The sequence below is a fragment of the Hylobates moloch genome, unplaced genomic scaffold (genome assembly GCF_009828535.3).
Source record: "Hylobates moloch isolate HMO894 unplaced genomic scaffold, HMol_V3 SCAFFOLD_19, whole genome shotgun sequence".
In the NCBI taxonomy this organism is placed as follows: Eukaryota; Metazoa; Chordata; class Mammalia; order Primates; family Hylobatidae; genus Hylobates; species Hylobates moloch.
Genome location: NW_026652294.1, coordinates 2,690,645 through 2,711,212, shown reverse-complemented (window position 1 = coordinate 2,711,212; position 20,568 = coordinate 2,690,645). Strand labels below are relative to the sequence as shown.

The following is a 20,568-nucleotide window of genomic DNA, read 5'->3' as shown; positions in this document are numbered from 1 at the left end:
GGTGGGAAGATTGCCTGACCCCAGGTGGAGGAGGCTGCAGTGAGCTGTGATCTTGCCACTGCACTCCAGTCTGGGCAATGGAGTGAGACCCTGTCTCAAAAAAAAAAAAAAAAAAAAAGCATCACAAATTGAACCACTTAAAATAACAGACATTTATTGTCACACAGCTCTGGAGGCTGGAAGTCCATGATCAGAGTGACGGCAGGCCTGCTCCCTCTGACGGCTCCAGGAGAGGCTTTGAAGCAGGCCCCTCTCGCAGCTTCTAGTGATGCCTTGGCTTGTGGAGCAGAATTCCAGTCTTTACACGGTGTTCTTCCTGTGTGCCTATCTGTCCGTGTCCAAATCTTTCTTTTTCCTTTTTTTTTTTTTTTTAAGAGACAGGGTTTTTCTCCATCATCCAGGCTGAAGTGCAGTGGTGCAATCACGGCTCACTGCAGCCTCCACCTCCTGAGCTCAAGTGATCTTCCTACCTCAGCCTCCCAAGTAGCTGGGACTACAGGTGTGCACCACCATGCCCCACTAATTTTTTAATTTTAATTTTTCTGTAGAGATGGGGTCTTGCTATGTGGCCCAGGCTAATCTGGGCTCAAGCAGTCCTCCAGCTTTGGCCTCCCAAAGGGCTGGGATTACAATGTGAGCCGCTGCGCCCAGCCCAAATCTTCCTTTTTTGTTTTTTTTGACAGAGTCTCCCTCTGTTGCCCAGGCAGAGTGCAGTAGCGCAATCTTGGCTCACTGCAACCTCTGCCTCCTGGGTTCAAGTGATTCTCCCACCTCAGCTTCATACTACAGGTGTGAGTCACCGTGGCCAGTTAATTTTTGTATTATTATTATTTTTTTTTGTAGACACAGCGTTTCGACATGTTGCCCCAGGCTGGTCTTGAACTCCCGAGCTCAAGCAATCCTACTGCCTTAGCCTCCCAAAGTGCTGGGATTATAGGCATGAGCCACTGCACCCAGCCTAAATGTTCCTCTATTTATAAGGATAGCCGTCATATTGGATTAGGGCCCACACTAACGACCTCATTCTACCGTGGTTACCCCTGGAAGAACCCTATCTCCAAATGCAGTCACATTCTGAGGTACTGTGGGTCAGGACACTGATATATCTTTTGGGGGGACACAACTCATAACACCAATAGAATCACCATTGAGGGCTGTGCTTCCTTAGGGGGCTCAGGCTGCTGGGGAGCCCTGGGCAGGGTGGGGGCATAGGGACACATGCAAGAGCAAAGACTGCTCTTCCTGGGCAGGCCGGGTCTCTGGGCAGAAGTGAACATCCGGGGGGCTCTTCATGAGGGCAGGGCGCCATCCAGGTTGGGGGCTGGCACTTGTCACCGGCACAGGACACGGTGGCCACTGGGGCAGGTGAATGTGTTGGCAGCAAGGACAGTGCCCCCAGCCGGGAGCCTGTTGTCCTGACTCAGAGAACACGTATGGGACTTGGGGCCTCAGTTTCTCCTCAGGCCTGGGGGTGCAGCCTGGGTCGCAGCTGGGAAACTCTTCTGAGTTCAAAGTGAGCCATGGAAGGCTCTGAGCCCAGCAGAGTGGTCTGGGCAGGAAGGGGAAGGGACGGGGAGGCCCCTGCTCCTCCCTAGGTGGACTCGCATCATGTCACAATCAGGCCGGGAAGCCCTGGCGCAGGTCCACACTCACCCTGCACTCTCATGGATCCGAAAAGGCCAAGTTAGGGGTTGGGTGCAGAGGCTTAGAAAAGTCTAGGTCTCAGCATTGGATATCCGGGACCCCCTTATACTCGGCCAGGCTCAGGGATGCAAGCTCCTTAGAGCTGGCCCCAAACCAGGAGCTCCTGGGGCTGAGACAGATGCAGACCTGCTCTCCTGCCCCTCCTACCATCCCCTGGCCCCCACCATCCAATAGAAGTCCAGGCCAGCCTGCCTCCCCCTCCAGTGGGGCCTCCATGGCGACCTGATAGACCTTATGGGTGGCTGGCCCCATAATCAGCATCTACCACATCGCACGCGCATGGGGTCTCTCACAGCGGCCCCTGCCCAAGGACAGATGGACTGACCCACAGGCTGCTGTGGTGCTGAAGAAGCCGTGGTGCTGAAGAAGCCGTGAGGAAAGGGGGAGGTGGGAAGGGCCTTGTCCAGGGTGTCTGGCTGCACAGGAGACGCAGCAGCTCCCACTGGCACCCTGCACACAAGGGAAAGGCCTCGAAATGCGCTCACCAAAGCCTCAGAGTTTTATTATCAGCAGCTCACATTCAGGTACAGATTCCTATGAAGTTTGCCTCACCTGGAGGGAGGAGGGATAGAGCAGGGCTGGCTGAGATGGGGCTGCCAGAGGCGTGGTCTCCAGCTGGGTAAGCGGGAGTCTGAGAGCCCCTGGTGCACACGGAGCCTCCCGGCACACACAGGATTGTCTCAAACACAGAGGACCTCTGGCACACTCAAGGGCACTGAATCTGGCAATGAGTCCGCACTTCTGTTATGAGAGTGGGTTTTTCGGCCGGGCGTGGTGGCTCATGCCTGTAATCCCAGTACTTTGGGAGGCCGAGGCGGGTGGATCACCATGTCAGGAGTTCAAGACCAGCCTGACCAACACGGTGAAACCCCATCTCTACTAAAAACACAAAAATTAGCTGGGCATGGTGGCACACGCCTGTAATCCCAGCTACTCAGGAGGCTGAGGCAGGAGAATTGCTTGAACCTGGGAGGCGGAGGTTGCAGTGAGCCAAGATCGTGCCACTGCACTCCAGCCTGGGCGACAGAGCAAGACTGTGTCTCAAAAAAAAAAGAGAGTGGGTTTTTCTCAGGTCTTCTTGGTGCCCATTCCAAATGTGGCTGTCTCCTCTGCAGAAGCAGGTCTGCTTGTCAAGAATCCAAGCACGCCTGTGCTCTGTAGCCACAGGAGAGGAGGGGCCGCTTTTAAATACAAGCCTACTCCTGTCATTGGACCAGAACAAAGGCCCACTGGCCAGTAGCACATGAGAGGTGAGAGTCGCCCTTCTGCCTTGTCCGGCATCGTGTGTGTGCACCTGTGTGTGTGTCTGTGCAACTGTGCATGTGTGCACATGTGTAGTACACCTATGCATGTACACGTGCATGTGCCTGTGTCCGTGTCCATGTATATGCCTTGCGTGTGTGCTTGTGCACGTGCAGGAGTGTATGTGTGTGCCGTGTGAGTGCCTGTGTACATGTGCAAGAGTGGGCTCAGGTGTATCCACATGTTCATGGTATACCTGGGCCGGTCCTAGACCTGGTATCAGACTCTGCTGCTCCCCGCTGGCATAAAGGCAGACCCTGAACTGGGCATGGGGACACAGATGGGTAACACACAAACCACAGGGCCCTGATCCGGGGGATGCTGGCCAAGCCACGGGCAGTGCAATGCAGTATGGCCAAGGAAGGTTTCCTGTCCACAGTGCCCCTCAAGGCAGGGCCCCCCAGGAGCCCACTGGCCAGGCCCAGAGGTGTGGTTAGCTCTGCAGTGTGAACTCATAGGTTCTGGTCTCCCAGTGGGAGAGGTCCTTGTCCATCATGCTACGCTCAGTGAAGGTCACGTGGCCGTCCGCATCTACCAGGATGATGGTGTTGGTTCTGAAAGAGAGCAGGGGCCCTCGTTCACCTGGTGTCCCTCAGCCCTGCCCTGCCTGTCACAGCCACAGCCAGGGCAAGAATGCAGGCAGGTAGAGTTAGGAACCCCATGCCTGGAGGCTGTGCCAAGTCACAGAGAGCAGCAGCCTCAGCCTTGGGGATGATGAGGGGCCATCAGTGGCGTGTGAGCTCTTGGCTGGCTCCACAGGCCCACACTTGCTGAGTCCTGCCACCTTCACTGGGAACCACCCCGCCCTGCCCTGCTCTCCCCATGTAGCATGAGCCATGGCACAGGGCAGCCTGCAGGCTGACCACACACTTCCCCTTTGGAGGCCCAGGTTCCCAGACACAGCCACGCTTGGTTCTTCCAAGAGGTCAAGCTGTTAACCACTTGGGGCCCAGGCCTCCTCTGTCTGGAAGGCTCCCCTCCTGTGCCCTCTCTCCCACTGCCCAGGCCATGCCAGCCCACCTGAAGCAAACATTCAGCACACTCTCCTCTCCTCCAACCCTCTCTGCTGTGGACTTTGCAGATGGAGGGTGGCACTGGATCCCCCAACAGTCCCGGCACAGGCTGGTTCCCAGGGCAGACACACACACAGTGTACCCCGTGGGGTGGGACCCAGAGGCTATGCGGCCTGTCAGGGAGTGGACTTGGCACCTGCCTTTCCCTCACACACAGGAAGATGAGCCTATGACAGAGGAGGGGCTGAAAGAAATGACACCCTGCACCTGCCAATGGGCCAGCCAGCCCCAGGCGGGAAAGGATGGCCAGCAGCCACCACCCAAGGGTACAGCCTGCAGGCCTAGTGCCATGGTGCCGGGGCGTTTGCAAGCAAGGATCCACCAATGTGCAGGCAGCCCTGAGGCCATCCTGGCCCCCTGTGGCTGTGTACTGGCTCCTTAAGCCTAGCCTGTGGGGCCCTGGGAGCCTGTGGTATCTGCTCACCCTGCAGCTGCGTCTGGACAGGGCAGAAGCTCTGGAATCCACTCAGGCGAGGAAGGAGCCTGGCCCTGGCTATGGAACATGGGGGCCCTCTAGCTGGCCCTCTAGCATGGGAGGTGGGACATGGGATAGGAGGTGGCGCACCCACGGTGCTGCAATACCTGGTGCCGTAGCCAGGGCAGCGCACGCACACAGCCGCGTACTTGCTCAGCATGGGCTGCACGTACTCCCCACCCTGGTCCTCGATGGCCGGGTCTGGCAGCTGCCTGCAGGATGGAGGGAAGCGGTGGCCATTAGTCCCTCTGTGGCCTGCCCGCAGCCGGGTCTAGCCCCAGCCCACCTGGTGGCCTAACTGGCTCTGGGGAGTGGCCGGGGAACTGCAAGCGTTATTTCTTTTCTTCTTTTCTTTTTTCTCTTCTCTTCTCTTTTCTCTTATTTTCTTTTTTTGAGGAGGAGTTTCACTCTTGTCACCCAGACTAGAGTGCAATGGCTCGATCTTGGCTCACTGCAACTTCCACCTCCCGAGTTCAAGCGATTCTCCTGACAGAAATCCACTCAAGCCAGCCATTGTAGCTAGCATCGGGGCTCCAGCCACCAGCTGCGATTACAGGCGTGCACCACCAAGCCCATCTAATTTTTTGTTTTTAGTAGAGACGGAGTTTCACCATATTGGCCAGGTTGGTCTTGACATCCTGACCTCAGGTGATCCGCCCACCTCGGCTTCTGAAAGTGCTGGGATTACAGGCGTGAGTCACCACACCAGGCCTGTTTCCTCCACATTTCTGCTCAAGGCGGAAAATCTCCATCTACCCTTAACTTATGACTCAATCGTGGAGCTTTGGCCCCAGATGGCATATACAAGCTCCCTGCCTGCCCCAAGAGGTGCCCTGTGGGCATCTGCCTCTGTGACAGAAGTCCACTCAAGCCAGCCATTGTAGCTAGCATCGGGGCTCCAGCCATCAGTGAGGGCAGCCAGGGCCGGTCCTCGGCCTGCCTCAGATGGCACATTGATGGGGGCTGTGTGGACTTACAGCTGGGAGGGGCTGCTGGGCATGCCCAGGTGGGGCTCTTCCAGTGAGGCAGCGATGCTGAGGCAGAAGGACGAGGCCGCCTATCAGAGGCCCAGAGGAGAGGGAGAGTAGGCAGGGGGCAGAAAGGGGCCCCAGGGGGAGGAGTGGGAGATGGTCTATGGGGGCTGGCTCCTCTGAAGGGGGCAAGCTGGACAGGGTGGGAGTGGATGCTGGGTCACCTGGGCAGGGCAGTGGTCTGACCTGGGTGGGGAGCGAGGGATGGGTGGGGCATCTCGTCCAGTGGGAGAAAGGCCGGCAAGGCAAGCACTAGGACCCCCGGCTGGGGCAACCAAGACCCCAGTGCCTGGCCCCTGAGGGGCCTTGAGGCCTGCGGGCAAGGAAGTGGGTGGGAGCTCCTACACCCAGGCAGTTCCCGGAACTGCAAGTCCCTGCCCAGCACTCAGCCCAGGGTCGCTGGGGACAGACCGCTTGCGGGAAGCCCCATAAACCCTGAGAGTGGTGACCCTAGCCACTCATTTCCATGATGTGTCTCTTCCGCCTGGGTTTGCTGAGTGTCTAAAATCTTCTGGAACTTCCCGCTAGCCCTCGGCATGCAGAGGGGAGCATCCATCTGCTCTGGGCCCCACGTGACTGCATCAAGCCTCTGGGCACACTGAGCCTCCCCTGGGCCTGGGCCTGGGCCTGGGCCTGGGCCCATCTCCTGCCATCAAAAGTCCCTGGTGTTGGAAACCTCAGCTGGCTCAAGGGGACAGGCAGGGAGGACAGGATGTCCATCAGCTTCCCTGCAGCTGGGGACCCAGCCTGGCCACCTCCATGCGCCTCCCGGGGCGGCAGGGCCTGCCTTTTCCTCTGCCCTGGTGGCGGGACACCGGGGCTCACCCCAGCAGGACCCGCCCACTCACGCCTCTTCATTGTTGAGCACATCCAGGAGGTTGGCGATGAGCACATCCTTGGGCAGCGCCTGGCTCCGTTCCACAGCCTCCAGGAAGAGCTGCTTCCCAAAGCATAGCTTCCTCCAGGGCGTCTCCAGCAGCGCGTTGCTCAGCCCGTAGGCGCCTGTGGGGAGCAATCAGCGGGCCATGCAGAGGCTCTGCTGTGCCATGTCAAGGCAAATTGCCACCTGCCACCCACCTAACATGGGGTACGACTAGGGACCATGAAATCAGGCCAGACTGAGGCCAAGCCGCTCCATGCTCCAGCACCTTCCCCATGCTCATTCCTGACCTGATGGCATGGCAAGGAGAGGAGAACTCAGCAGTAGGCGGAAGGGGGCACCCACAGGAGACCACAAGGCACAGATGCCCAGCGGCCTGGATGGATGGATGAATAAGAAATGAGCAACCTGAGATCTCACAGGCAAAGGGGGCAGCCAAGAGGGAACCTCTCCACCTCACGCCAGGTTGGGGGGCCACCTGAGAAGTTCAAGAGTGGGAGAATTAGCCACCAGAGGCCAGGAGGCACCCACCACAATCGCGTCCCTATTTGGGGAACCCCCAACAGCGCCACACAGTGGGCACAGGTGTAGGCTGGGCCTCAGCAGAGCATGGCCCACCTCTGCATACCAGCCAGGCCCCAGGTTAGGAGAGCCGGGGGGCTCAGTGCACAGACTCTGAACTGTGGCTTCTCAGTACAAGCTCCCAGAGTGTTGGCAGAAGGCATGGCCAACAGGAAAAGGGTTTCTCATGTCACAAAAAGTGAAGGGCAGGGACTTGAGGTGGAGAAGCACCTCACCTCAGAGGATCTTCTCTAGAGGCCAGGGCAGCAGAGGTGGGCTTGATGGGAGCCATGCACCCCAAATGATGCACCAGGGAGACCGAGACACCACCCGTCTCCCTGTCAGACTTCTAGGAGAATATCTTGGCCGAGGCATTTCCGAGGGAGACAGCCATGGCTCTGCTGGGGCCCCCAGAGCCAAGCTGCCAGCCCCAGGTGTCACAGTGCTTTTTCCATCATAAACGACATGGAAGACCGTTCAACTGCATAGTCATGGGCAAAGAATGGAGCTGCACTCTACCTCACACCATACACAAAAGTTAACTCAGGTCGAGAGAGGTGGCTCACTCCTATAATCCCAGCACATCGGGAGGCTGGGGCAGGAGGATCACTGGAGCTCAGGAGTTCAAGACCAGCCTGGGCAAAATAGTGAGACCTTATCTCTGCAAAACATTAAAAGTTAGCTGAACGTGGTAGCACACACCTGCAGTCCCAGCTACTTGGGAGGGAGGATTTTTTTTTTTTTTTTTTGGAGACGGAGTCTCGCTCCGTCGCCCAGGCTGGAGTGCAGTGGTGCAATCTCAGCTCGCTGCAAGCTCCACCTCCTGGGTTCATGTCATTCTCCTGTCTCAGCCTCCTGAGTAGCTGGGACTACAGGCACCCGTCACCACACCCGGCTAATCTTTTGTATTTTTAGTAGAGACGGGGTTCACCGGGTTAGCCAGGATGGCCTCGATCTCCTGACCTCGTGATCCACCTGCCTTGGCCTCCCAAAGTGCTGGGATTACAGGCGTGAGGCACCATGCCCGGCTGGGAGGATCTCTTATGCCCAGGAGGTTGAGCGTGCAGCGGGTCATGACTGCACCACTGCACTCCAGCCTGGGTGACGGAGCCAGACCCTGTCTCAAAAAAAAAAAAAGAAAAAAGTTAACTTAAGTCAAACCAAAGACATAAGTGAAAGAGCAAAAGCTATAAAACTCTAAGAAGAAAGTATTGGGGAAAGCTTCATGACCTTAGATTAGGTAGTGGTTTCTTAGACAAGAAACCAAAAGCATGAGCAACAAAAGAAAAAAAAAAGAGAGACATGGGACTTAAAAATTTAAAGCTTTGTGCTTTAAGTAAGAGACTTGTAGCTAGAATGAATGTATAAGTCACTCCTATAACTCAAAAAGACAACCCAATCTGAATAACCATTTCTCCAAAGAAGATACACAAACGGCCAACGAGCATGAGAATAGCTGCTCAACATCATAGCCATCAGAGAAATGCAAACCAAACCACGAGGCCATACCACTTCACACCCACTATCGTGGCTATCATCAAAAAACACAGAAAATAGCAAGTGTTGGTGAGGATTCAGAGAAGCTGCAACCCGCATACACTGCTGGTGGCAATGTATAATGCTGCGGCTGCTTTGGGAAACAGTTTGGATGTTCTTCAAAAGGTTAAACAGGGTTACCATACGACTTAATAACTCCATTCCTAGGTATTCACACGAGAGCCATAAAAACATATGACCACACAAATGCTGTGAGGTCACACTGTGAGCAGCACTGTTTCCAACAGCCAAAAGGTGGAAACAACTCAAGTGTCCATTAATGGATGAAGGGAAGAAACAAAAAGTACCAACTGGCTCGAGGGTTCAGGGCAGCTGGCTCAGCAACTCCCTAAATTCCTACAGCTACAAGAAAAACCACACTTTTTTTTTTTTTTTTTTTTTTTTTTTTTTTTTTTTTTTGAGACAGAGTCTTGCTCTGTCGCCCAGGCTGGAGTGCAGTAGCGCAATCTCGGCTCACTGCAAGCTCCGCCTCCTGGGTTCATGCCATTCTCCTGCCTCAGCCTCTCCGAGTAGCTGGGACTACAGGCACCCGCCACCACGCCCGGCTAATTTTTTGTATTTTTAGTAGAGACGGGGTTTCACCGTGGTCTCGATCTCCTGACCTCGTGATCCGCCAGCCTTGGCCTCCCAAAGTGCTGGGATTACAAGCGTGAGCCACCGCGCCCGGCCGAAAAACCACACTCTTGATAAACTCCCTCACAATAGTAGTGATCACACACGTTATCAGACCCTTCTAACTCTGACAGCCCAGACCACCACAACCCTGACTGGACAGAGAACCAACCTTCAAACACACTTTTCTGATAAGCAACTACAGACCGTAAGCCAGTTTCAGCAGTTCATAGAGGCTGCACTCCAACTGTGTCCTAGAGCTCACCTTCTGATGGAAAGAGCCAGATTCTACCTCATTTTAATGCTAAAACCCTGCCCCAAAGTGAACAGGGATGTATGTTACATGTGTGTTTATCTACTGCACATGATCTCGGGTCACCTCATAAATATGCATGGCTTTTCCGCAAACCTGCTGAATATGTATGACTCTATTGTGTGATATGGACCTCGGGAGGCATAAAACTCAAACTGCCCTTCGCCTCTTCAAAGAGAGCACCTCAGTCCATGCTAGAGACTCTCTCTTCCGGGTCTGCAAATTGATACAGCAAATAAAACTCTCCTTTCTATTATTTAGCCATGCTGGTGAGTTTTTCTTTGTTTTTTTTTTTTTTTTGAGACGGAATCTCGCTCTGTCACCCAGGCTGGAGTGCAGTGGCGCGATCTCAGCTCACTGCAAGCTCCGCCTCCTGGGTTCACGCCATTCTCCTGCCTCAGCCTCCCAAGTAGCTGGGACTACAGGCACCCGCCAACACGCGGCTAATTTTTTGTATTTTTAGTAGGGATGGGGTCTCACCGTGTTAGCCAGGATTGTCTCGATCTCCTGACCTCATGATCTGCCCACGTTGGCCTCCTAAAGTACTGAGATTACAGGCATGAGCCACCGTGCCTGGCCGCTGGTGAGCTTTTAGATGACAATACTAAGTGAAAAAAGTCAGTCTCCTAAACTACATATTATAGGATTCCCTTTATACAAAGTGTCCAGAATAGGCAAATCCATAGATAGAAGGCAGATTAAAGGTTGCAGGGGCTGAAGAGACGGGGAATGGGGAGTGGCTGCTGACAGGTATGGCTTTCTTTGGGGATCAAGAAAAGGTCCTGGAATTAGGTAGTGATGATGGTTGCTCAACTCTGTGAATGAAACGAAACCTACTGAATGATACAGTTTAAATGGGTGAAATGTGCTGCTAGTCAGTCATATTTCAATAAAGCTGTTATCAAAAAAAATAAAGGCAATGTGGACCAGGTGGGGCAGGCTCAGGGATGAGGCAGGATGTAGACAGGAATAAGTTCTCCAAAACAACAACTGAGCAGAAAATAAGCATCTCCGGCCACGGAGATCTCAGCCTCTGAGAACCGAGGGTGTCACGCGGATGGTTACAGCGACTGCCCCAGAGGCCTCTGGGCCAATGTTCACAATAAGGGGGTGGTAGGGAGTCTCTGACTGCTTTTGCACCTTTTAGTTTCCAATTCTCTCCTGGGCAGTCACAGGCTCAGCATGGCCCAGCAGCCACAGACCTACTTCGCCACACATTCCAACCCCACGACCCTGAACTGATGGGGAGGTTCTGGGGCAGGTGGAACAGCAAGAGCTGGCTGAGACAGCCAGAACAATCCTTTGCAAGCTCAGGACCTTCTGGGGCCACATCCCTGCCTCGCTGGTAGTGTCTGTGTCTGTGCCACTGCCCAGCTCTTGGGAGCTCAGGTGGGCCGCCCACAGTTGTATCCAAGGTAGGGAGGGGAAGACCAGGGTCACAGAGGGTGGCCGGAAGGATGAGCCCCAGGTGGAGGAGAGGGCATCAGCTGGTGTGCGCGGGTGCAATGGGTGGGACACACTGGAAGCCACCCTCCAGGCAGATGCCTCCTCTGGAGATCCCAACTAGTCCAGGGGTTCGGGCCTGGGCACCACCCTAGCAAATAGGGGCTGGGCCTATCTGTGAATGAAACATCACTGGGCAGATGTGGGAAGCTGGAAGCCAGCTCCAGTGTGGGCCAGGCAAGGACCACAGGACTCATGATGAGCCCATCAACACCACCAGCCCCCCAAGATGCAGGTGGGATGGGGCCACTCAGCTGTCCTGGGGACTGCTTATCATCTCCCTCTGGCCCCTCCAGGGACACCTGGGGCTTCAGCCCCACCGTGTACACCCAGTGGGAAGGTGTGCACCTGTGACCTGCAACCTCACTTGGTGATTTGTGCCAAATGCAAAAGGAAGTCTGTGTGACGTGGGCATCGAGCTTCAGAGGAGCCAGGGGTGTGAGGGAGCCCCCTCACAGAGGGGTGTGGGTGGCGCCAAGAGCACTGACACACTCCCCAGGGGCCGGAACACCCTGTGTGAGCCAGCAGCTTGAGTAGAGGGACCAGAGAGGGCGTCTAAGGCACAGAGTTCCACGATACCACCAGCGAGGAGTGTCTGTGGGCAGCGAGTGTGGGAGTGAGCGAGCCAGCGGTCCCCGGAACCTGGGCTCTGGTCCCTACAGTTTTGTGCACCCAGGGGAAATGCCATTTCCCACCCAGGAGTGCTGCTTTGTCCTGGCACCAGACCTGGGACAGGATGCAGACCTCCCTCCCAGAACATGGCTGCAGAGGGGGGCAATGTGACACATTCTGTCCAGGTTGGGGCATTGGCAGAGGAAGCTTCCAGGAAATCGCAGCACCCGAGGAGGGGGAAAGGAAGGGCATGTAGCAGGAGGCACAGCCTGGGCAGTGGTACAGAGCCAGGGCAGGAAGGACCCAGCCGTGGAGTGTGACCTGGCGCAGGGGGGCTCGAGGCCCTGAGGATGGGGACCGGGGATCAGACTGGGACTGGGTGCAGGAGGCGTGCATCTGTGTGGGGCTGGAATTGGGTGTGTACGTGTGTGTCAGGGAGCAGACCAGGCAAGAACCCTGGGTGGTGATGGCTCCAGAGGTTCTGAGAAGGAACAGGCACAGGGCACACTGGGACCGCACAGGAAGTGAGGCTGGGGGTGGCTGGCTGGGCTGCAGGGCTGCGGTGGGAAGCCCAGAACAGGGGCACACCTTACTCAGCAGGAAAGGCCCACGGGGAGGGGGTGAGCAGGGAGCCAGGGCTCTCTGAAGTGTCCAGGTGCAGGGCAAGGTCCCTACAGACCATCAGGCACTTAAATGGCCACAAAGTCGTCCCAGAAGAGTAATATGTCAAGGGCCTGGTCTCCAAAAAGCACAGGGGTGACCTCTGCATAGAAACAGTCCCCCACCCCATCAGGCTGCCAGGGCAGGCTCACCTGGAGTCAAAACGATGGGATCAGGCTCCCCTCGGTTCCCATAGTAGCAAATGATGTCTCCCTTTGCTGTGCTGCAGGCCAAGGGGAGAGAATGTCAGACTACAGCCATAGGGCGTCCTCCCCCTGACACTGCCCAGTGATCTCACAGCCCTGTTTCTGGAGGCTAGCGATGTGCACAGTAGCCCACTGCGGCCAGGTCAGGGGCTTGCAGGACCCAGCCCCTCGGGTGCCTGGCAGGGGGGTCATGGAGGCCCCAGCTCTTGTTCAGCATCATGGGTATGTTCCCAGCTCACCTCAGGGCCCACCAGCCCGGGAGGCACAGCATCTAAAAGGCCCTCCTGCTGTGCCGAATGCCCCATGGCATGGACACACAGTATCTTAGGAAAGTTGCCAAAGACCATGGTGAGGAAGAACAGGAATGGAATGTGAACGTAGACGGGGGGCCCTTGAAGCCTACCAGGGGTGGGGAAGGTGGGTCCCACCTGGGGGGCAGCACTTCGGGTAGGAAGGCACCACGCCTGGCTCTTTCTCTGCATCTGTTCATCTTGAAGGCCCAGGGCTCCATGCCCAGCATCTGGCCTGGGAGGGCATCTCACAGGCCACAAAGAGATCCTCTTCACTTCGCAAAAAAGGCACTCCAAGTTCTAGAAGACTTACTGTGGTATTGAGGATTGGAATATTTTCAGCTGGGGAGCATTTTGAACTATTTTCTTTTTTAAAAATAATTTATTTATTTTGTAGAGATGGGGTCTTGCTATGTTGCCCATGGGAACACAGAGGCTGCCCATGGGGACAACTGCAGGGCTGAGCCCCATCCCCACATCACCAACCTCTCCATCAGGCCCCCCACCACAGCTCATCTATGAGTGTTTCTGGACAGGTGGCCCCAGTGTGGCCCCAGGGTGATCGAGGCTTCCAAAGAAAGCACCAAAGACCACATTTTCCTACTCTCAAGTGTTAAGTGTACACTTTAAAACAGTTAAGGGACAGTAGAGCTGGGCATAGTGGCTCATGCCTATAGTCTCAGCTAATCTGGAGACTAAGGAGGGAGGACTGCTTGAGGCCAAGAGTTTGAAACCAGACCAGGCAACACAGCAAGACCCCATCTCTACAAAATAAATAAATTATTTTTAAAAAAGAAAATAGTTCAAAATGCTCCCCAGCTGAAAATATTCCAATCCTCAATACCACAGTGAGTCTTCTAGAACTTGGAGTGCCTTTTTTGCAAAGAGAAGAGGATCTCTTTGTGGCCTGTGAGATGCCCTCCCAGGCCAGATGCTGGGCATGGATTCCTGGGCCTTCAAGATGAACAGATGCAGAGAAAGAGCCAGGCGTGGTGCCTTCCTACCCGAAGTTCCTGCCCCCAGGTGGGAACCTACCTTCCTGCCCCCAGGTGGGACCCACCTTCCCCACCCCTGGTAGGCATCAAGGGCCCCCCATCTATGTTCACATTCCATTCCCATTCTTCCTCACCATGGTCTTTGGCAACTTTCCTAAGATACTTGGTTCATAATTTCAGAGACTGTTCGCAGGCAAAAAGCTCCTGTGGGCTTTCTGTGTAAGGACCTATAGAACTGGACATCCATGCTGCCAGCACTATACCACAGGCCAGGCGGAGGGCAGGCCTCACCCAGGGATAGCTGTGACAATGACAAGCCTCTCTCCCTCCCAGGCCTTGGCTTCCTCATCTGCACCTACCAGCAGGGCTGCTCACTGACCTCCGATGCCTCCCGCCCTCCAGCCTCAGCCCTGGCACCAGCTTTTGCCTGACCTGTGGTACGCTCTCCTGGCCACTGTCTGTATCCTCAGGCTAGGTCCAGGAGGCTGACCCCCACTCTGCAGCCTTTGGAGCCGGGAGAGTTGCACAGGCTCTGAGGAGCCCAAACCCCCAACCCCCAACCACAGGAGCCCGTGCATCTGCCCAGGGCATGGCACCCCTGGCACCCCACCTCCACACAGCTGCTGAGTGCTGAGTCCTGCTTGTGCCACGGCCACAGATCAACTCTCCTGAGGCTAATCAGACCCACGTGGAACTACTGACCGGGGAAAGTGGTTCCTGAGCATGGGGGCATGCAGAGAGCACAGGGGCTGTGCCACCTGGAATCACGAAGGCATGGGCAGGAAGAATGGCTCCGGACAGCAAGTGCCCCATGCCAGCCCTCGGCCTTCCACCTAGGGGACACCGCAACTCTCTCAGCCTCCACAGCAAGTGCGCAGACCCATGCGGGGCAGCGCTGGGCATGCCACACACAAGGGATGCTCAACGAACAGCAGGCCTGGCGCTCGGGAGCCAGGAGAGAGGCCCGTGGACCTGCCCTTGTGGAAGGAGGCAGCTTCAGGGCCCGCCAGTGTGCCGACCACTTCCTGTTTGCCTGTCCTGGCAGAAGGCCCCGGACTAAAAGCATTGGCCAAGTTCTGGGGCGTTGGAGGGGGAGGAGGGCAGGAGGGAGGAATGCTCACTTCACGGAAGGGCAAAACACACAAAACCTCCGCAGTTCCCGCGGCCTCATCTCCAACAGGAGCCTCCCTGGGAGCACAGCATCCCAGCCACTCCAAGCCAAGGCTGCAGAGGGCTGCTCTGCACAGCCTGCCCGTGGGAGGGAGAACACCCGGCCAGGGCCACTCTATGCAACTGTTCTTCACAGCCTCAGCTTTCTCCAGGGAGCCAGCAGCCCTCATGCCATCACAGGAAGCCTTGGGCTTCACCCCCAAATACCCGAGTTGGTACATCTGTGACAGGCTCAGTCCTCAGAATGTTTGCCAAGTCATGAGGAGCAACGTCCCTGGAGAGGCTGCCATGGCCCCCAGTGGAACTCCACTTCCTGATGAGCCTGAGGCCTGCCCCCGAGGCAGTGCTGGGCAGAGCCGCTATCCCCCTCTGGCAGACCCACCTCAGGTCGGCTGCTATGAGGTTGAAGCCATTGTACAGATGGCCCTCCATAGAGACTTTCTTCAGGTAGGACAAGCTGTCCACGTCAGTGGTCAGAAAGTGGGTGACAAGTTCACCTGTAGGCAGGGGACAGATGCTGTGTCCACAGCTGCAGGGATGTGCTCTTCTCCCAGGGACACTGATGTGGGGCCCCCTGGGGAGGACGCAGGATGATGAGGGGTCCCACTGGAGCCCTGGCCCGTCATGACTGCCGCAAGAGTCAGCCACACCTCATTAGCCTGGCTGCCACTCAGGTCGGCACTGCAAACTGCTCATTTTATTAAAAGAAATTTTTCCCCACTATGTCTTCCTATAGAAATCCAGCATGAAGTAAACAACACCTTTCAGTGGGGACAATGTGTGTCCACAGAGCTGTCGTCTCGGGGAAGGCATCTACTCTACAAACATTCCAGGCAGGGGACAGTGACACAGCAGTCAGGAGTGACACGCATGAGGACAAGTGGAGAGTGCACCCTGAGAGGAGTAAACAGTGCTGCGTGGGTCAGGTGGGAGTGGGCTCCCGGCTGCGATGCCAGAGAGCCAGGGTGTGGGACATGGAGATGCTCCCCTCCTCACTCTTCCTGTCTCTGCCACATACCACTGCAGCACACCTCAGTGGCGGCAGTGATATGCCCGCAGAAGCCACCCACCTGCCACGGGGCCCAGTTTGCCCCCTTCTTGTCCCCACCCTTACCTGGGCCCTGCTCTGCCACGCTTTGGCACCACCCACTCTGTAACCTGGCCCTGCCCCACGGTACCTCAGCCCTGCCCCATCCCACTCCCAAGCACAAGCACCTTGGCACTTCCTACCTTGGCCCGCCCCACTCCACCATACATTGGCCAGTCCCGTACTCCCTTGGCCCCACCTTGTCTCACCTAGGCCCACCCCACCCCACCCTGTCTCACCTTGGCCCCACCCCACTCGCCTTACCTCGCCCTCGGGCCTGCCAGTCCAGCCGCGGCTGCAGGTAGTTGGTGAGCGCTGCCAGCTTGCCACGTGTGCTGATGCCCAGCCATGTGCCTCCTTCTTTGCCTTCCTCCATGTCCAGCCCTGTGGCAGATGACAGTGTTACCACCATTGATGCCACCCATTCCAGTCCCCCATCTGGTCCCCAGCCCTGGGAGACGCATACTCGGCCCAGCTCTTGCCTCAAGCTCCTCGAGGACATTCGACATGCAGCTTGGTCCAGCAGCCCCAGCTGTGGAATTGTGGCTGGAACTCTTCAAGGCCAGGCGGCCCCTGGGGTTCACGGGTCGTGCAAGTGAGATCCCTGTCCTGTAGGACAACTATGACTCCCACCACACCTATCCCAACAGACGCCCTGCAGAACACATCCTCCCACTTGGGCCAGTGTCAAGGCTGAGGGGCAGCACTAGGCTCCAATTGCATGAATGGGGTGCAAGGACGCTGGCTGTCCTCACCCAGCAGGATGCACCAGGCCCAAAGGGCAGGCCCTTCACTAGGAGCCCAGCACACAACCAGGACCGTCACCCCTGCCAAATCTTCTGCAGGGCATGGGCCACTGCTAGTGCCACAAGGTTGGAGGGCCCTGAAAGCCACAGGAGGGCTCCTTCTTAGACCAGGGGGTCATTTTACCCAAAGATTGGGGCAAAAAAGACTGTCATTAAGATGTTATTTTTATTATTTTATTTCATTTTTTATTTTTTTGAGACAGAGTCTCACTCTGTTCACCCAGGCTGGAGTTCAGTGGCCATCACACAGTTTACTACAACCTCCACCTCCCAGGCTCAAGCAATCCTCCCACCTCAGCCCAAGTAGCTGGGACCACAGGCATGTACCATCACACTCGGCTAATTTTTGCATTTTTTTGTACAAAGTTAAGCTGTGTTGCCCAGGCTTGTCTTGAACTCTTGGGCTCAAGCGATCCTCCTGTCTCAGCCTCCCAAAGTGCTGGGATTACAGGAGTGAGCCACTGCACTGGCTAGGATATTATTTTATTTATTATTATTATTATTATTTTTTGAGACAGAGTTTCGCTCTTGTTGCCCAGGCTGGAGTGCAATGGTGTGATCTCGGCTCATTGCAACCTCTGCCTCCCGGGTTCAAGCGATTCTCCTGCCTCAGCCTCCTGAGTAGCTGGAATTACAGTCATGTGCCATCACACCAGGCTAATTTTGTATTTTTAGTAGAAACAGAGTTTCTCCATGTTGGCCAGGCTGGTCTCGAATTCCCAACCTCAGGTGATCCGTCTGCCTTGGCGTCCCAAAGTGCTGGGATTACAGGTGTGAGCCACCGTGCCCGGCCATAAGATATTATTTTTATAACAATAATCAATTATAACAGAAAAAGAAAAGATGTAAAGATCAAAAATAAAGAAATAAAACTGTATTTGTGGCCCCGTGCGGTGACTCACACCTGTAATCCCAGCACTTTGGGAGGCTGAGGCAGGCAGATCACCTGAAGTTGGGAGTTCGAGACCAGCCTGACCAACATGGAGAAACACCATTTCTATTAAAAATACAAAATTAGCCAGGCGTGGTGGTGCATGCCTGTAATCCCAACTACTTAGGAGGCTGAGGCAGCCTATAATCCCAGCTACTCGGGAGGCTGAGGCAGGGGAATCGCTTGAACCCAGGAGGTGGAGGTTGCAGTGAGCCGAGATCACACCATTGTACTCCGAGCGAAACTCTGCCTCAAAAAAAAAAAAAAAAAATCGTATTTGCAACCAGCAGGATCATATATGAAAAAAACCCAAAAGGAATACCAAAACCAATGTATTAGAACTTATAAGTAAATGCTAACAAGAACTGGAAAGTGAACATTTAAATATACCATTTATAACAGCATTTTAAAATCCTTAGTGTGATTAAAAAAAAAAAAAAAAAAGCCAGGTGCGGTGGCTCACGCCTGTAATCCCAGCACTTTGGGAGGCTGAGGCGGGCGGTTCACGAGGTCAGGAGTTTGAGACCAGCCTGGCCAATATGATGAAACCCCATCTCTACTAAAAATACAAAAATCAGCTGGGCATGGTGGCAGGCACCTGTAGTTCCAGCTACTCGGGAGGCTGAAGCAGGAGAATCGCTGGAACCCGGGAGGTAGAGGTTGCAATGAGCGGAGATGGCGCCATTGCACTCTAGCCTGGGCAACAGACCAAGACTTTGTCTCAAAAAAAAAAAAAAAACCAGGAAAATATTTAATGAAAAATGAATGACAAAGACTGAAAACTCCAGGGCACTGTTGAGAGTCTCAAGTTGAGCTGACCTGATTTAAGGAGAGATGTGCATATTTACTGACTGAAAGATTCAATAGTGTTCTGTGGTGTGATCTCAGCTCACTGCAAGCTCCGCCTCCCGGGTTCAGGCCATTCTCCTGCCTCAGCCTCCCGAGTAGCTGGGACTACAGGTGCCCGCCACCACATCTAGCTAATTTTTTTGTATGTTTTTAGTAGAGACAGGGTTTCACCGTGTTAGCTAGGATGGTCTCGATCTCCTGACCTCGTGATCTGCCCGCCTTGGCCTCCCAAAGTGCTGGGATTACAGGCATGAGCCACCGCGCCTAGCCTCAATAGTGTTTCTTGCTGTTGTTATTTGTTTCACTGGGTACTTCTTAGACAACTCAGTATTGCTAAGGTGACACTTCTCCCCAAATGACCCAAAGATTCAAAACCTGCCTAGTCAAAATCCCAGGAGGCTTTTTGTTTTATAGCAATTAACAGACTGACTAAAATATCTATGCATATGCAAAGGAACTGGGATGGCCAAAATAGTCCCGAAAAAGAAGGCAGACCCACATTGTCTGATTTCTTTTTTTTTTTTTTTTTTTGAGACGGAGTTTTGCTCTTGTTACCCAGGCTGGAGTGCAATGAATGGCGTGATCTCGGCTCATCGCAACCTCCACCTCCTGGGTTCAAGTGATTCTCCTGCCTCAACCTCCCGAGTAGCTGGGATTACAGGCATGGACCACCACACCCAGCTAATTTTGTATTTTTAGTAGAGACAGGGTTTCTCCACATTGCTCAGGCTGGTCTTGAACTCCCAACCTCAGGTGATCTGCCCACCTCAGCCTCCCAAAGTGCTGGGATTACAGGTGTGAGCCACAGTGCCCAGCCTGATTTCAAGGCTTACTAAAAAGCGGCAGCACTCATAGACTCTGTGGTGTTGGCATCAAGACAGATACATAGGTCAATGGGCCACAACAGAGTCAAGAATAGACCCACACATATATGTTCAACTGATGTACAACCAAGTTGCCATAGTAATGACCTAGGCAAAAGAAAATCCATTTAATAAATGATGCTGGAACAACTAGAGAGATTTGGGGGTCAGAGGCAGTAAATCTCAACCCCTACCTCACACCATGTACAAAACCTTGAGATAAATCACAGACCAAACATAAAAACCAAAATTAGGCTTCTAGAAGCAAATGGAGGAAAATATTGTTATATATTTTCCTCTGGGTAGGCAAAGACTTTTTGGATAAGATGCAAAAAGAACAACTTATAAAAGATAAGATAAACTGTACTTTGTTAAAATGAAATATTCTGGTCGGGCGCGGTGGTTCCATGCCTGTAATCCTAGCACTTTGGGAGGCCAAGGCTGGCAGATCACAAGGTCAAGAGATTGAGCCCATCCTGGCCAACAAGGTGAAACCCCATCTCTACTGAAAATACAAAAATTAGCTGGGCATGGTGGTGCATGCTTGTAGTCCCAGCTACTCAGGAGGCTGAGGCAGAAGAATCACTTGAACCTGGGAGGCAGAGGTTGCAGTGAGCTGAGATCTCACCACTGTACTCCAGCCTGGTGACAGAGTGAGACTCCACCTCAAAAAAAAAAAAAAAAAAAAAAATTCTGCTCACCAAAAGCTATCATTAAGGAAATGAGTAGGCACAAAGGACTCATATCCAGAATGGATAAACAACTCTTACAAATCAATAATTAAAACAAGAACAAAACTCCCAAATTGCCCAAGCAACAAGGACCAGATTTACCCTCCTGCATAAAACAACCAAAAATAAATAAATAAAACACATGAAACAATGGTGTATTTATTAGTCCATTCTCATGCTGCTACAAGGACATACCCAAGACTGGGTAATTTATAAAGGAAAGAGATGTGACTCATAGTTCAGCATGGCTGGGGAGGCCTCAGGAAACTTACAATCACGGCGGAAGGGGAAGCAAACATGTCCGTCTTCACATGGTGGCAGGAAGGAGAAGTTCCAAGCAAAGCAGGAAAAGCCCCT

The 20,568-nt window shown here is 54.3% G+C and overlaps 1 protein-coding gene across 10 annotated transcripts in view; it reads right to left on the bottom strand.

Moving 5' to 3' along the window:
- Positions 1-345: 345 nt before the first annotated feature.
- The window catches only part of TANGO2 (transport and golgi organization 2 homolog), a 53,888-nt gene continuing 33,665 nt past the window's right edge, over positions 346-20,568 (bottom strand). For 6 of the 10 annotated variants that reach the window (XM_032139586.2, XM_032139590.2, XM_032139588.2 and 3 more), the window contains 6 exons: positions 16,296-16,415; positions 15,327-15,441; positions 12,436-12,506; positions 6,434-6,587; positions 4,662-4,766; positions 346-3,560 (listed from right to left, as the gene is read on the bottom strand). In XM_032139586.2, the coding sequence (XP_031995477.1) occupies positions 3,440-3,560; positions 4,662-4,766; positions 6,434-6,587; positions 12,436-12,506; positions 15,327-15,441; positions 16,296-16,415 (686 nt within the window). In that variant the 3' untranslated portion in view covers positions 346-3,439. Of the gene's footprint in view, positions 3,561-4,661; positions 4,767-6,433; positions 6,588-12,435; positions 12,507-15,326; positions 15,442-16,295; positions 16,416-20,568 lie in introns of those variants that run through there. The other 4 variants (XM_032139585.2, XM_032139598.2, XM_058431453.1 and 1 more) reach the window with 3 other exon arrangements.